General features: G+C 42.0%; 1 protein-coding gene across 15 annotated transcripts in view; it reads right to left on the bottom strand.

Moving 5' to 3' along the window:
• Positions 1-14,403, bottom strand: part of NEDD4L (NEDD4 like E3 ubiquitin protein ligase) — a 285,795-nt gene that overhangs the window by 15,129 nt on the left and 256,263 nt on the right. For all 15 annotated transcript variants that reach the window (XM_084888495.1, XM_084888492.1, XM_084888493.1 and 12 more), the window contains 6 exons: positions 10,874-10,939; positions 8,475-8,704; positions 6,891-7,012; positions 4,233-4,303; positions 3,056-3,151; positions 86-159 (listed from right to left, as the gene is read on the bottom strand). In XM_084888495.1, the coding sequence (XP_084744621.1) occupies positions 86-159; positions 3,056-3,151; positions 4,233-4,303; positions 6,891-7,012; positions 8,475-8,704; positions 10,874-10,939 (659 nt within the window). The remainder of the gene's footprint in view (positions 1-85; positions 160-3,055; positions 3,152-4,232; positions 4,304-6,890; positions 7,013-8,474; positions 8,705-10,873; positions 10,940-14,403) is intronic.

Genomic DNA, 14,403 nt, shown 5'->3' with positions numbered 1-14,403 from the left:
AATCTGCTTGCTGAGATGGTCCAAGTACAGGCCACCTGACATGCTGTTCAACATAATAAAAAATTTTAAATGTGCATATACATACTCAATATATTCCCTTTTGTTTTCATTTGTAACCATTATTTCGGACCCATTGGGCTTCAGATCCACTTGATATGTCTGTAATTACAAAGACAAAACAACAGTCACCACCATGAAGTTATTCTGTGGATTATTACTGGGTAATTTATGTCCCACTATAAGAGGAAGATAAGCAAAATTTATTTGGAAGTATTTCCCAGGAAATAGGCTGCACAAGACAATGTTTAACAAGGTTTTTATGTTGTTAAAACACAGTTAAAGATGTTATCATTAAAGGCAAACTATTTTATGGTTATTAGTGAGTTTTCATTATTCTTCAGACATTAGCAACAATGGAGAAGGAATTAATTGTGTTTACAGAAAAGCCAGGGTATATCCCCTGAGACTACAGACCCAAATCCTAATGTATCTTATTTGTTTTGGAAAATTAAATTATAGTCATAAAAAAGATGTGTGGGATTTTCTTAAAGAGGCAAAACTCAGGAACTTAAAGAAAGAAGCTTAAGACACGAGGCTGCAGAGAGGGATGGATCTACCCGATCATAAAGAGCAAAGCAGCTGAGGCTGAGCCACGCCCTCTCCTGTGTGTGGAGCCAGCTAATACCAACGTGTACTGAGCAATGGCCAGCAGGAGGGGAAGAAGGGAGAAGCCGACTCTTTTACAAACAATATGTGTCTTCTCATAGAAACTTTGGGGAAGCACATGGGTGTAAGTTTATTCTGTTTGACATATGATGGCTGTGCAAACACACTGAAATTTGTTCATTTGAAACATTCCTAGTCAGTCCCAGAAACCAGCAGCTCCAGATTCTCATCGATCAGGAAGAAAACAAATCACCAAATAATGGCAACAGCTGCAGTTTCATTACATGAAGCAACGGCTCGCACCACTTCATGGTCTGATTTTTCTAATTGTGGAATCAAAAAGCAAAACCAAACACCGAGGAAGGCCAAGGGCACGGACACTTTCATCGTGGTAGCTGCACTCCACTGAGGAAAGACCTGGTGTGTGGCATGAGGGAGACTTGGGTTAGAATAAACTGCACTGTCCAGTCACCAGCTCTACTGAGGCTGAAAGCAGTAAGAGGCTTGCACAGGTGTCTCTCTAATGCCCAGTGTGGGTTCAATGACTATTTTGAGTGCCTGCCTCATACCAGGAGTATACAAAGTAGCATGGGCACAAAGGTAAGCGAAAGGCAGACCGCAGACCCGGTGCTGCTATCACTAAGACTGAGCCTGGTGGGAGCGGCATATTCTAAACACACACACAAATAAATGCCACATCTCTCATGGTACATGCCCCAGGGAGACGTAGGAGATACTCTGAAGCATATGGCCTGGGTCTGATCTGAAAATGGGAGGCAGTGTGTTCCCAACAGGAGGAACAGCAGGAGCGAGAGTCCTGAGGCTCTGAGAAGAAACCTGGGACCAGACCCAGAATGCACGAGGGACAGCTGTACCTTCCCCGGAGATGGGGCAGGCAGGGCCAAGTCATGCAGGACACCATGGGGCAAGTTAATCTCAAGGGCAATGGGCAGTCCTAACTGTTTCTGGTAGAGGGCATGACATGGCACTTCGACATTGTGAAAAGACCACTAATGGAGGCCAAAGTGCATATAAAATATCAGTTTGGAGTTTATGAGACAAGACAGTAGTTTAGACTTGGGTGTTAGTGGTGGAACAGTCAGGGACCAAAGACAGATCAGAAAAAGACTTGGAAGCTAAAATGAACAGGCTTGGTGATGGAGTGGGTATGGAAGATGGGATCAGTGTGTGGGTGCTTAATTAACTCTACATTTCTTCCCAGAATGAAGAATAGATACATTTGTTCCCTGTTAATCAGGTTAGCTCTCTAAAAAAGCAAGGCAGTAATTTAATAAGTAGGGCACCTGATCATTAGCTTACTCATCTTGTGTCCTGATTACTGTGTTATTCTACCTTGTTCAGCTCAAAAGTCAGAAGAATCTACAGTATTAAACCAAGAGATCTGAGAACTGTCTTTAATAAATAATCAACATGAACTATAATAATAATCAGAATCTTTATTAGAAGCTATTTAAAAATCCAAATATCTTGTGTTTGGTTTTCATTTATTAGGTGGAAATAGTGACATTTCACTGTTAACTAAAGTTTTTCCAGACCACCTGTTCATGCCTTTGGCATTGCTAATGTCTGCTGAACTGTAAGCAAACTTTTAATGATCTCTGAAGCAGTAAGGAATCAATCTATTTCATTTCCCATATGGCAATCTTTAAAATAGGCTCCATCATCTCATTAATTTCAAGGCCATAAGACCTGGTCTGAGAGATGAGAAATCTGTGCTTCTGTGGAAGAATGAGGATCAGGGTTGGACATCCCTGAAAAGACCTCCCAAGAAGCAGTTATCAAAGCTTATCACAAATGAATCAGAGGTCCCAGGTTTAAGACAAACACATTCTACAGAACGTTCAGGTGGTGATGAAAATTCCTAGCAGGTGACTTTATCTTTGACATTAACCTTTCTGATTAATCTAGCCTTAATGACAGTGTGGGCACAAAGCAAGAAGGGATGTGAGAGAGAGCTGAGCCTGCTCGGCCCCAGAAGATAAACAACAACAGGACCATTAAGCAGAGAAAAAAGCCCAAGTTCCCCAAAACATCACCTACTCCTGATCATGTAATCATATCATTGAGTAAACACACTATTTTTCAAAGTACCTAAATTCTAAAACCAAGGCACAAACTTTTACACTTTGCTTTAGATTAGAAGTAGGTGCCTGCTCAGGCCCAGAGGCCTCAGAATTTCTGTCACTTTGCTGAAATTGGGGCTTTGCTTTCTGGCTTAACAATACAGTGCTGATACAATGAGATGATGACTAACAGCTAGTTCTCCTGGTGGTGTTTTTTAATAGTTCAGAAAAGTTGTGTTACAATCTGTGCAAAAGCAAGACTTTCTAAAAGTTGGAGAGGAGTCCCTGGGGTTTCCCGGACGTACCTGCCCAAAGTTTTCTTCATCGATACAGAACATGAGGTCCAGTTCAGTGGGGTCATTCTCCAGGATCCATTTCAAAGAGTTGTAGTATTCACTATCCTGGAGAAGTGACACAGAAACAAAAATTAAGCTTTTTTTCTCTTCAAAATACAAACTTGTTTGACTTTAAATAATTAAGTCCTTCTACTGTAATTCCACGCACATTGCTCAAGAATTATATTAGTCTCTAATATGTTTTCTACTCTACTTCAAACCTACTCTGCCCCTTTAATTTAAAATATAAACTAAAAAAGTGTTTTAGTAGCAGCAGGGTTTGTAGTTAAATCCTGTTCTCGGTGAAGTGGAGCGGAAGCAACCTGCTCTGGATGGCGGTCATCAAATTATACAACCAAACATGGAAGATGAATATACTTCCTGTTTCTGAAGAGTGAAAGTATCGAAGGACAATAGGAATGATGAGAAAGTCTAACTAAGTAAACATGGATGGTGTAAATGCCACCTCTTTCTGTGCTTGTACTGCTCTCCGCAAGTCAGTGTAACGCAAGCCACAAGGGCCTGGCCTCTTCTCTCAGGGATTCCAGTACTGGGATCGGGGCCAGGTTTGAACCTGCAACTTCAGTCTGTGCCTTTGACTGGAAATTTAAACCTTGAAACATAGGTGTGGGGGGCCAATGCTCTAACCACTGAGCAGGCCCAAATCGCTTTTAAAAACTTCTCAGAGCATTCATTTCCTAACTTGTTTATTACTCCCCACTTAGTTACTCACCCCCTCCACACCTAGAGCAACTGTATGTACTCTTCCCTGTATTAACTGCTTTGGCTTGTGCCCTCGCCATTTCCTGAGGTCAGAAAACAGGAATAGCAGATGAGTCTCTAAATGTTCAGTATTAGCAGTTTTCGATGGAGAACAAGCGCTGCCATGAGGTCTCCAGGTGACCTTGGGATTTAAGCTGGTCACACCAATCCCAGGTAAGCAGAGGTAACTGAGGTTTGGGTGTATCCAACTCAACAACCATGCTTCTACTTATTGGAAACCATGATTTGCTTATTAGAAAATCAGGGAGATCAATTAAACTCCTGAACAATTAAATGGTCCCTATTATTAATACTGAATGGAGACACTCATCTGTGAGACACACATGGCCCATGACACCCAGTGGGAGGATCTGCGTTCACTCACCACTGATTCCATGTCATTCAGAGTTATCTGCTTTCCCAGCATCATTTTGTAAAATGGTCTAATGAAGAAACCTAAAACAGGATGAAAATGGGATTAGTTTCAAGTCATTGATATTACTGTGCAACAGAAATGAAATACAAGCTGAACCTGCCTTCAATTTGAATGAGAGAGCAGGACAGGACGATAGAAGACTTTTTGTAGTATCTGTGACCAGAAGACCAGGGCCTGGTGGTTTGTTTTTATGGAGGGGCGGGGAGTAAGGAGGATAGTTATACTTGTAGAAGTGGTACAGCAGAAAGGGGTCAAAAAGGCTAGTGGGGGTGACAAATAAGCCTCAAGGGCTGGCAAGAATTTTCAGTGTAAACAAGACTCGAGAACAGGGAACAGAGGGCACTCTAAGCAGAGGGACAAGATCAGGACTTGTAAGTGGTCTGTCAGGGCGGAAGCACAAGGTGTCCTGGGGAGGACAGGCCAGAGAAGGGACTGAGAGTGGGCAGCTTGCGTGGGGTGTGTGCCAGTTTAGGCTGCTGCCTGAATGAGGGCAGTCACTGGAAGGCCAGGTGATTCCATCTGCACAACAGGACCACTCCTGGGGCAGGCATGGAGGAAAAGCAGGAAGGGACAAGAGGACATGAGGGAGACCACTAAGGAGGCTTTGCAATCTTCCAGGGCAGAGTGAGGCAATGGCAGTGAGGACACCATCACACAGGTGTCCTGCAGGGCCCCCCAATCCACCTGTCCACAGGCAGGTCAGCATCACATGCTCCTCACTGGGGTGCTGAAACCTCAGCCTCCACCCCCATCTAATCAGTCACCAACCCTCTGCAGCGTATTCCTATTCACACTGGCTCAGGGGGCCCTAGGCTGCAGACTCAAACACCTTCGGTGTCTCGGGAGGCAGAAGATGAAGCCGATACAAGGGAGTGTGGGCTGGCTGTGGCGTGTGTGTGCTCTGCCTACAGGGGCATTTGCATTTTTAAGGGCATTCTGGTCCTCAATTCTGCAATTCCTCATGTGCACTGGTATCACCTTCGGCAGTAATGTTCTTGATTGCCCCACTGTTCCTGCTGCTTTCCATTACTCCCTCCATGAGCCTTGACTCGGCCAGTACTTGCTCTTCTGAAATGGTCCAGGCTTCTAACTGTTCAAATCCCACCCCCCTTGCAAGCTGGGCCTAATCTTGCTTGAAGTGCTCCTGGCCCGCCAGGCAAATCTGGGTTTCCTCATCTCATTGTTGGACCCCCTATGGCCCTTCTGATTGGACTCCGTCACTGTGAGTCTTCTGCTTTTCGCTTGTTCACAGAGTCGGGATTATATCTATTTCCCCACAGACACTAATGATGTGTTCTCACTTGGCAGAAGGTGTACAGACTGACCTTCTAAGGAAAGGATGAAGTGAATTTGAACAGCTGAAATAATCTATGGCACAATGTTAGGGTAGCAAATTAAAATATATTCACATAACGTACATATATGGAAAGAGTGCAGTTTCTTTTCCATGAAAAAAAAAAAGTGCTTATTTCCCCCAAGTAAAAACATTGAAATCAGAGGATCAAAATCAGCCAGCAAATATCAGTAAAAATGTATTAAAGGATGAAGTACAGAGGGTCCATCAATTATTTACTGGAATAGCTAAGGTTCCACAGAAGCAATTAACATTACTTCCCTGGACCTCTCTCTATAGTAGCTGTAATGCCAATCTCCAATCTTATTCTCTCTTCTATCCTCAACAATTTTATTCCCAAATCTTTCAAAAATAATTTTTAATTCCCCTTCAATGATTTAAATCAGGGGTCCTCAAACTTTTTAAAGTGGGGGCCAGATCACGGTCCCTCAGAGAGCTGGAGGGCCGGACTATATGAACTACTAATTCCTACTGTAACACCTCGGCTGCGCTCACTGCCCAAAAAACCTGGCGGGCCGGATCAGACTCCTCTGCGGGCCGCATGTGGCGCGCGGGCCGTAGTTTGAAGACCCCTGATTTAAATAGTGTCCTTTCTCAAGGGCAATGTTTTGGAAGTGACCAAATCCATAAGAAGTCTCTATTACAAGCCTAATAGATACGCCAGGGGAGGGGTCTGACTTCTAATTTACAAAGGACCCTGAGATTATTCCATGGCTTACATGTTTTAAAAAAGAATGAGATTACTTTGTGCCATTTGTGAGTCAAGGTCTTAGCTCAGCATAACATTACTGACAGTCTCTTACCATTCAAATAAAAATAATAAATATTTACAGTCTCTTCACATTCAAATAAAATAACAATTTGAAACAACAGAATAGAGATGAATCTGATCATTTTGATTAACTTTTCATTTAGCTTTTCCATCTGTCACCAAATCTAGCTCTCCCTAAAAAAATTACAAGTTGTTCTTAAAAGCAGAAAACACATAATCACAGAATGTTCTGTGCTTCACACTTGTTTGTTTTGCAAAAAAATTTTTAAACTGTGTGTAGACATTATACTGTCAGTGCTCACATTAAGATGACTCCGGTGAAAAACACCTCAATTACAGGCAAAACATAAAAGTAATTGAATTACACAGAATCAGTTGAGCTTTTGCTTAACATCTATGATGGGAAAGATGAGTCACCTAATAAGGAGCCATAAATAACACTGTCCTATTTTGATGACTTCAAAACTTTTTAATAACTTACCATCTAAAAGTTTCCCATGAAATACTGCCAGACCAGCCACTCTTCCAATAAAAGTGAAATAGGACAAATGGTCTTCATTACAGAGGCCTGAATTGGGGTTGATCTGAAGTGTGTAGTTGTCCCTTGGGGAAGAAGAGAGAGAAAAATCCCAATCACATTTTTAAAGAAGAAACACAAACTTTTGCATCTTTCTTTGCTGCCTGTCATTAGCTTTTATGGTACTCTGCTCCTGATGGGGAAAGGCATGAGCTAGAGAATGGGACTTACCATTTAGTTAGCCTCTTTCTGTCATCAACGACTGAGGTCTCATGGAGCTGGTGCACATGCCCTTTGTAAGTTAAACGGTAAGAGAGTGTGGACATTTTACTAATTTTTTGATTTACAAAAATGTCAATTGCATATTGTTCAGCCAAGCATTTGGGAAGGTGGGAATCACCACATAATAAAGGGATCGTGCACGGACTGCAATGATGGATTTACTTCAGATTCTGAGGAGGAGGGTTTGTTCCTTCGAGAGGCATTTATTTGGAGACCAACATTTCCCCCCAAGGCCCAATGTTTGCTCTGACCACCGCTGCTGGGCCCTGACAGCCCCAAGGGCACTGGTAACAGCATGTGCTGTCTTAACACCATAAACCACAAAAATGTTTACATGTCCGTCTCTGGTCTCAAAATCATGAGGATCATGGTTTTCCAAGTGGGATCCATAGACAGATTCTTTTAGGGGATCTGAGAGATGAGGATCCTGCTCCCTTCTCCCCCACTGCTCTGCCTGCCACTTCAATTTTTGTAATCAATTTTACATAGTGAGCTTTTTCATGGGACAACAATAAGCAAGCTGGGCGATTCTTGGCTAGAACAACTGGGCAGGATCCTGAGTCTGACTTCCAACAGAGCCCCAGGAGAGAGTGGGAAATGTGGAAGAACCCGTGCCCCTTAGAGCAAGGCTGCCTTTCGGCAAGGCCAACAACTAGCCTACAGGTACTTGGGTCCACACCCTGCAGGAGGAGCGGGTGGCCTGATAAGCAGGCCATGTTGGAGTCCTGAGAAAGCAGCTGAGTATATTTTAGATCCCATGCCTGGCAATGATGAAGTCCTAAGCCCAGGGAATCTGGTTCTTCCTTTGGAGCCTGAAAAATAGGTCCTCCTCAAAGTCATCATAACTTGCCTTTAACTAGTGTTCTTTCAGAAACTAATTTTGTCCGTGAGAAAACAATGACTATCTGAATTCTGACAGTGACAAATTCTCCTTAATTAACCTAACATTATGAATGAAAATTGCCTCTTGTTCCTTACGGTAAGTACTGAGCACACTTTCAATTTCAATTAAGTGAACCCAACAGACAAGAGAAAAATCATTTTACGGTGTTCAGAGTACATTATCTTAACAGGTAGAGTCAGAACTTGTTCTAACTTATGGGGTGTGTGGGTTGGTGGTGGAGGGGAGTGGGGACTGAAAGACAGCAGTGTTAATTAATTTCAAGTGAGTGAGCCACTTACTCTTTCATAAGTGGCTCATTTCAAAACTGTCAAGAATAAGACTGTTTCAGTGGCAGACATTCTGAATTTGCTCCATATACTTACGTTGCTGAGTATTCGAAGAGACCATAGTAGGGGTTGAACATCTCTTTGGACAGTAAGAAGAACCATTCTCTGGCCACACCCCCATAGTCAAGGCCTTTCTCTGATTCAAATTCAATCCACAGTCTAGCTTTTAGGACATCTGGTCTTTTCACAGACATGATCCTCCGATAGGACTCTTCAAAAATGTTATTTCTGTGAAGTTTCATTTCAAACCTATTTGGAATATCAGCCTACACAAAAGAAAAAAAAATCACATAATCATACACTACATATGTACCTTACTTCATAGGACAGAAATGATGGCAGCCTGCAAATAAACAAGCTGGGATGAATGGTTCCAACTGGGCATCTCTCCCTTATGGAGGTTTCTCTGCACAGTCAGAAAGTCTCAATGAGACACACAGCAGCCACCAGCAGCTGTCAGACTGAGCAGGCCGCATGTGCTGTAGAAGAACGTCTGCTGAGCAGTCATCCTCCCCTGTTAATGAACAATTGTGGGGTGCTTATCTGCCCAGCAGCAACTGAGATATGGTTAACTGTATATACTGTTTCTGTCAAAGGAAGTGACTTCAGTCCAGGCAATCAAAACCCACAATAGTCCCCACCTGGCCAGGATGGGAGCATGCTCAACTCCAGCTGGTAGTTATGGTCCACACGCTGATTCTGCTACCATGGGGAGTGGGCCCCTGTTTATCATGCCAAGTTGTGGGAAAGCATCCCACAGGCCATCCTATATAATAAAGAGGTAATATGCAAATTGATCCTCACGCCTTCCCAAGATGGCTGCCTACAACCAGGCTGGCAGGGGGGTTAGTGAGGAACGACCAAACAAGTGAACAAGCAGGCTGCCTGGGGTGACCAGGCTGTGGGGGGGCAGTTAGGGGTGATCAGGCCAGCAGAGGAGGGCAGTTGGGAGTAGGTGGGGGGGGCAGTGAGGGGTAACTAGGCCAGTATGGGGGGGGAGACCAGACCTGCGGGGTGGGGGGCAGTAAGGGGTGACCATGCTGGCAGGAGGGGGGGGGCAATTAGGAGCAACCAGGGTGGCAGAAAGGGGGCATTTTGAGCGACCTGGACAGCAATGGGGGCAGTTAGGGGCGACCAGGCCTAAACCGGCAGTTGGACATCCCCTGAGGGGTCCCAAATTGGAGAAAGTACAGGCTGGGCTAAGGGGATCCTTCCTCCCCACCCCCTCCCCCCATGCACGAATTTCATGCACTGGGTCTCTAGTAGTTAATAAATATGAAAACCAAAAAGAGCACTTGACAGGTTGTAACTGCTTCCTGGAAGAATGAGGGATGGGGCAGCTTTGCCATAAAACGGATTTGCAGTTAGTGAAAGTGCCACCTGGAATGACACAGTGTGAAGTCCCTAAAGTCACCCCTTATGACTGGGAGAATGCAGGTGACTCACAGAGAAACTGGGGATTTTATGAGTTTAAATTTGAATCATTTCAAAAGCAGTTATCAAAGAGCTAGTTGTATGAGGATGTTGGAAGGGAGGACAGAACTCCTAAGTGCTCCGGAGGCAGAGACTGTCTCTCGTATCTCTGTCCCCAGTACCTCACCCAGAGCAGATGCCTCAAAAGTGGGGCTGACTGAGGACTGGAGCAGGGGAGACAGTGATGCAGCACAGGCAAACTGGGGAGACCCGAGTGAGGGTCTTTCCCTAGTAAGAAGCAGCCGAAAAATGGTGACACCAAATAAGAGAAAACTTCCCAAACCCCAAACAGTGAATGCACAAATGGAGAAGAAAACTGGTAAAACTTGTATCACAGAAATGAAATAACAAAGTAAAACAGAAAACCTATATTGAAAAATTTGGGATGATGTGTCAGTAGAAAATATTGTCATTGCCTGTGGAAAACCTTATTGGGTTTCTCAGTTTTGTAAAAATCGTATAGCATTTCCCAATGAGAATTTTCATTTGAAAATTACACTTGGTCTTAACATGCCAAATATAATCAAATATTATAAATCGTACTGTTGTAAGTAGTATAATTAAAATTATACTTCTGAATTTAAAGGGAAGGGCTTGAACATTTTTCTAACTAGGATCTAGGTTTTATTAAATAGGATAACCATAACAACTGCATAGGCTTCTCTGAATTTTTCAATTAGGTCCAAAATTATTCTATTTCCCATCAAACCATTTCTATCTTTTTACATATTACATAAGAAATTACCCTTCAGGTGATTTGATATGTAATACTAGCCAATCTTCACTTACCATTTCTGTTAAAAAGAAAATTCAGGTGGAAGATCGAGGTGGATCAAAGTGCAGTAAAAATAGGAAGTTTATATTCTTAGTACACACAGAAAAGTAACAAGTCACTTGCACTGAAGTAACTTTGGTAATTTACAAAGGACTAAAACAGCATTTTTGGAAGATATGTTACTCACAGGTTTCTTTAATTTCTTCCTAAAGTAGTCATATTTCTGCTTAAATTCTCTGGAGTAAGGAACCGCCTAGAAGATAAATTTGTAAATGTAAATGAGGGGGAATAACACTTGCAACTTTTTGTAAACTGAGCCAACATTCAGAGAACTTCATTAATCATACACCTTAAAAATCTCATTCTCCATATTATCATTGAAATTAACATGCCTATGTATAGAGCACATGGGAAAGTTCTAGAAATGATTAAGGCAAATCAGCACTGAGTAGGGCTTTCACCCCTGAAAACAGCTATGCTGATATTCAAGAAGTCATTTATGGATACATAAGTATACATAAAATACACTTTCCAATGTGACTTCTGTCTGGATATGAGTCAGGGTGTAATCTTTACTTTTCTCCTGTCATTGAGGTAAGAGTTGGCTATGACATTTTAACATAGAACCCCAATGACCTCTACTGTCATTTTGAAAAGACTAATCCTGCTTTTAAAAATCTTTGGGAGGAAATATAATGAGCAGAAAGGCAACTGGACTGACATTCTGATCAAGGACTGTAAGACCAGGTAGAGAGCACTCAGGAAAAGTCTCCCATTTGGGGGTCAGAAGGTTTGCCTCTTACTATTTAGTAAGTAAGTATTGGGTGAGGATTTTTTTTTTTTTTTTTTTTTTACATCTTAATGCCTTATCTGTGAAGCAGAGTTATGGTATCACAAGAGTGAGCTCGGTAACTTCAACTATCATTACTCAAAGATTCTGGAATCTCTTTAGGCAAATAACATTTTAATACAGTCATTTAAATATTCTCTACTTCTGTGTTATAAAGTACAATAGCCAGAGTCCTGACTTCAGACTATTGAAAAGGCTTACTTTTTTATTTTTTTTATTTTTTATGAAGCAGAGAGGACTGACTGGCTTTTGCATATACATGGACATAACTATGGCAGCCTCAAACTCAGAAGACTCATTGCTTTTTTGGCAAATAGTGTGCATTCGGGCAAGAATATTTCTGCTGATATAATTTGGGGCTAAGTTAATAAAATATACTGATCCTTAAAAAGTGTCTCCAGACTCCAAATCTTCTACCTTCACCTTCTTATTCTCGACCAGAAAGAGGAGAAATGAAAAACATAAGCCTCCCCTCCTTCTACTGTTTTTAACACAATCACACAAATAACTCAGCCAAAACAAAAACATATTACCAGTCATAGCAAACACTGATCATGCCAGTGTTTTGCTTTGTAATTCAAGAGCAACAGACATCATATTGATATAACTTAAGACAATTTATACTACATATGGTCTTAGTTTTCAATCCACTCTTCATTTTCTTTTCCACTGAACACTGGATTTGAACACATATCATATTTACTCTGGGCAGTGTTTAGTCTGATGAAATCGTGTGTGAATCCTTATTCTAGAAAAGGCAGAAACTTTGTCACTATCTGGACAACTACTAGTATAAGAAAAATGAGACAATGTTGTGAATTAAGCCAAAAAAGACATTATGATGTTGTTTGCTCTACCAATACTATGTCCCATAACAAACCTTTTTCTATCCAGTTTATTTATTCATTCTTTGGTGGTTCATTTGCTAATTCATTCAACAGGCATTTCTTGAGCATTTAGTCTGTGCCAGGCATTTTAGGTGCTAGGGAAATAATGGTACATCAACCAAAGAGTTCTTTCCCTATTCTCTCCCGGAGATTACAAACAATTAGGAGCAATAGGTAATAAGAAATGAGTAAGTAGTGATAAACACTATGAGAAAAAAATGATAGAGTTCCCGGGAGGCTATTTTATATGAGGTGGTCAGGAAAGGCAGTTCTGAGAAAGGGATACCTGAGCAGAAACCAGTGACCGGAGGGAACAAATTTTGACAGGGACAGTGGGTGCAAAGCCTTGAGAAGGCAAAGTGTTGGTTGATGTTCTATGATTAACTGTGATATAGGGGAAATAACATAAAATGGATTTCCTTTCATTATCCCATGCCAGCTTTAGAAAACCTGACTTCTAGGACAAACTCCTGCCAGCTAGCTCCATGACAACCTCTCCTTGATGGCACTACTTCCCAGTTACGCAGGAGGATTTGATGAGATGAACTTTAAGGTCCTTCCATTTCTAAGAATCTACGATTCCCAGCAATTATTCTTCGTTTTGGCTCCCCCCTTGAAAACGTTGAGAAAAGCCTTGCACATTCATCCTTGTAAAGTTCAATAGTCTTAAAGGACAAATTTCCCATGGGACTTAATGCAAATTGCCCCTAGCCTGTGATGTCTGTCTTACCATTCCCTTGTCTGACTTATAACGTGGTAGGTGCTGACTAGATGTGGGTGGAAGTAAGATGCTGGGATATTTCTGGCCTTACTTCTTGAGTGGAATGATGCATGAAGGTTGAAAAAATCATTATCCTCCTCCATCTAGAGGTAGTTCTGATAATGAAATAAGGAGAGGAGGTTTTTATCACCTCCTCCTGAAAAGATCCCAACAATGTCATAGGACAAAGATGTCTCTAGGTGCAGCCTCTGAACAGAATGTATGTGTCGTGTATTTCTTGTTTTGGCCAAATTATTTATTCTCTTTTGAAAATATGATAACTTATTTTCTTACATATAATTTAACCTTTAAGATACGCCCATTTAAAAATAATCACAGGCCCCTTTGCTCAGCATCACATATGCTTTCTCTTTTGAGCAAAAGGAGAACCTGACTTAGTGTGTAAGATGGTTCCACATGTTTTCATGTCATTACCGTCCAGTCGGTTCTGGAGTCTTCTGTCAAGAAAGGCTCATGTCTGGCCTGGGGACACTGGTGAGGCACAACTGGGGCTCTAGTCCCGAGTGTGACATTTGCTGTAAGTTTTGGCAACACAATTTGCTTTCTGATTTTCTGACAAACTGGGTATACAATATCTTCCCTATCCCCCCGGAGGGGATGGCTGAGAGTGTCAAAGCAGCTGATTATAAAGTTCTCATAAAAGTACAAAGTGTCACACAAGCACAAGATAATAGTCATAAGAGCAGCAAGCATGGAGAGCACTTTACAAATGCCTTCAATGGTGATGTTTGCTATACAGACAGCGTATTGACGTACAGTAATGTGTGCTGGGCGGACACAGAAAAGGTCCCCTCCCCCGTAACATATATTTTTAAAACTTGGGAAAAAGAGAAATTCTAGGTACCAGATAAACAGAAAGACTCAAAATAGAGAAATAAGTGGGCACTGGAACTAGACACTGGTGCTGGGGCTTGGGTTTTAACCCTCACATGGGGAAACAGACTTGGCCAACAGTCTGCATGACCTAGGCAGTCAGAACAGTTCCCTGCTAAAAACTTGCATCTGAAAAGGGGACAAGAAAACTCTACCCACTGGCCCAGGAAAGTTGCAAAGAAGCTTACCTTCTGTCCAGGACCATAAATGGAAGAAAAAGAAAAAGAAACAGACCTGTAATAAATTCATACTCCAAGGCTACACCAAAGTGGGTATGAAATCCATAGTTATGGTAACTGGGGGTTAATGATCCCAAGGTAAGTAGT

The sequence above is a fragment of the Pipistrellus hanaki genome (genome assembly GCF_964339955.1).
Source record: "Pipistrellus hanaki genome assembly, chromosome: 6".
Lineage (NCBI taxonomy): Eukaryota > Metazoa > Chordata > Mammalia > Chiroptera > Vespertilionidae > Pipistrellus > Pipistrellus hanaki.
The sequence above is the reverse complement of the archived record's forward strand: the minus strand, read 5'-3'. Positions and strand labels throughout refer to the sequence as shown.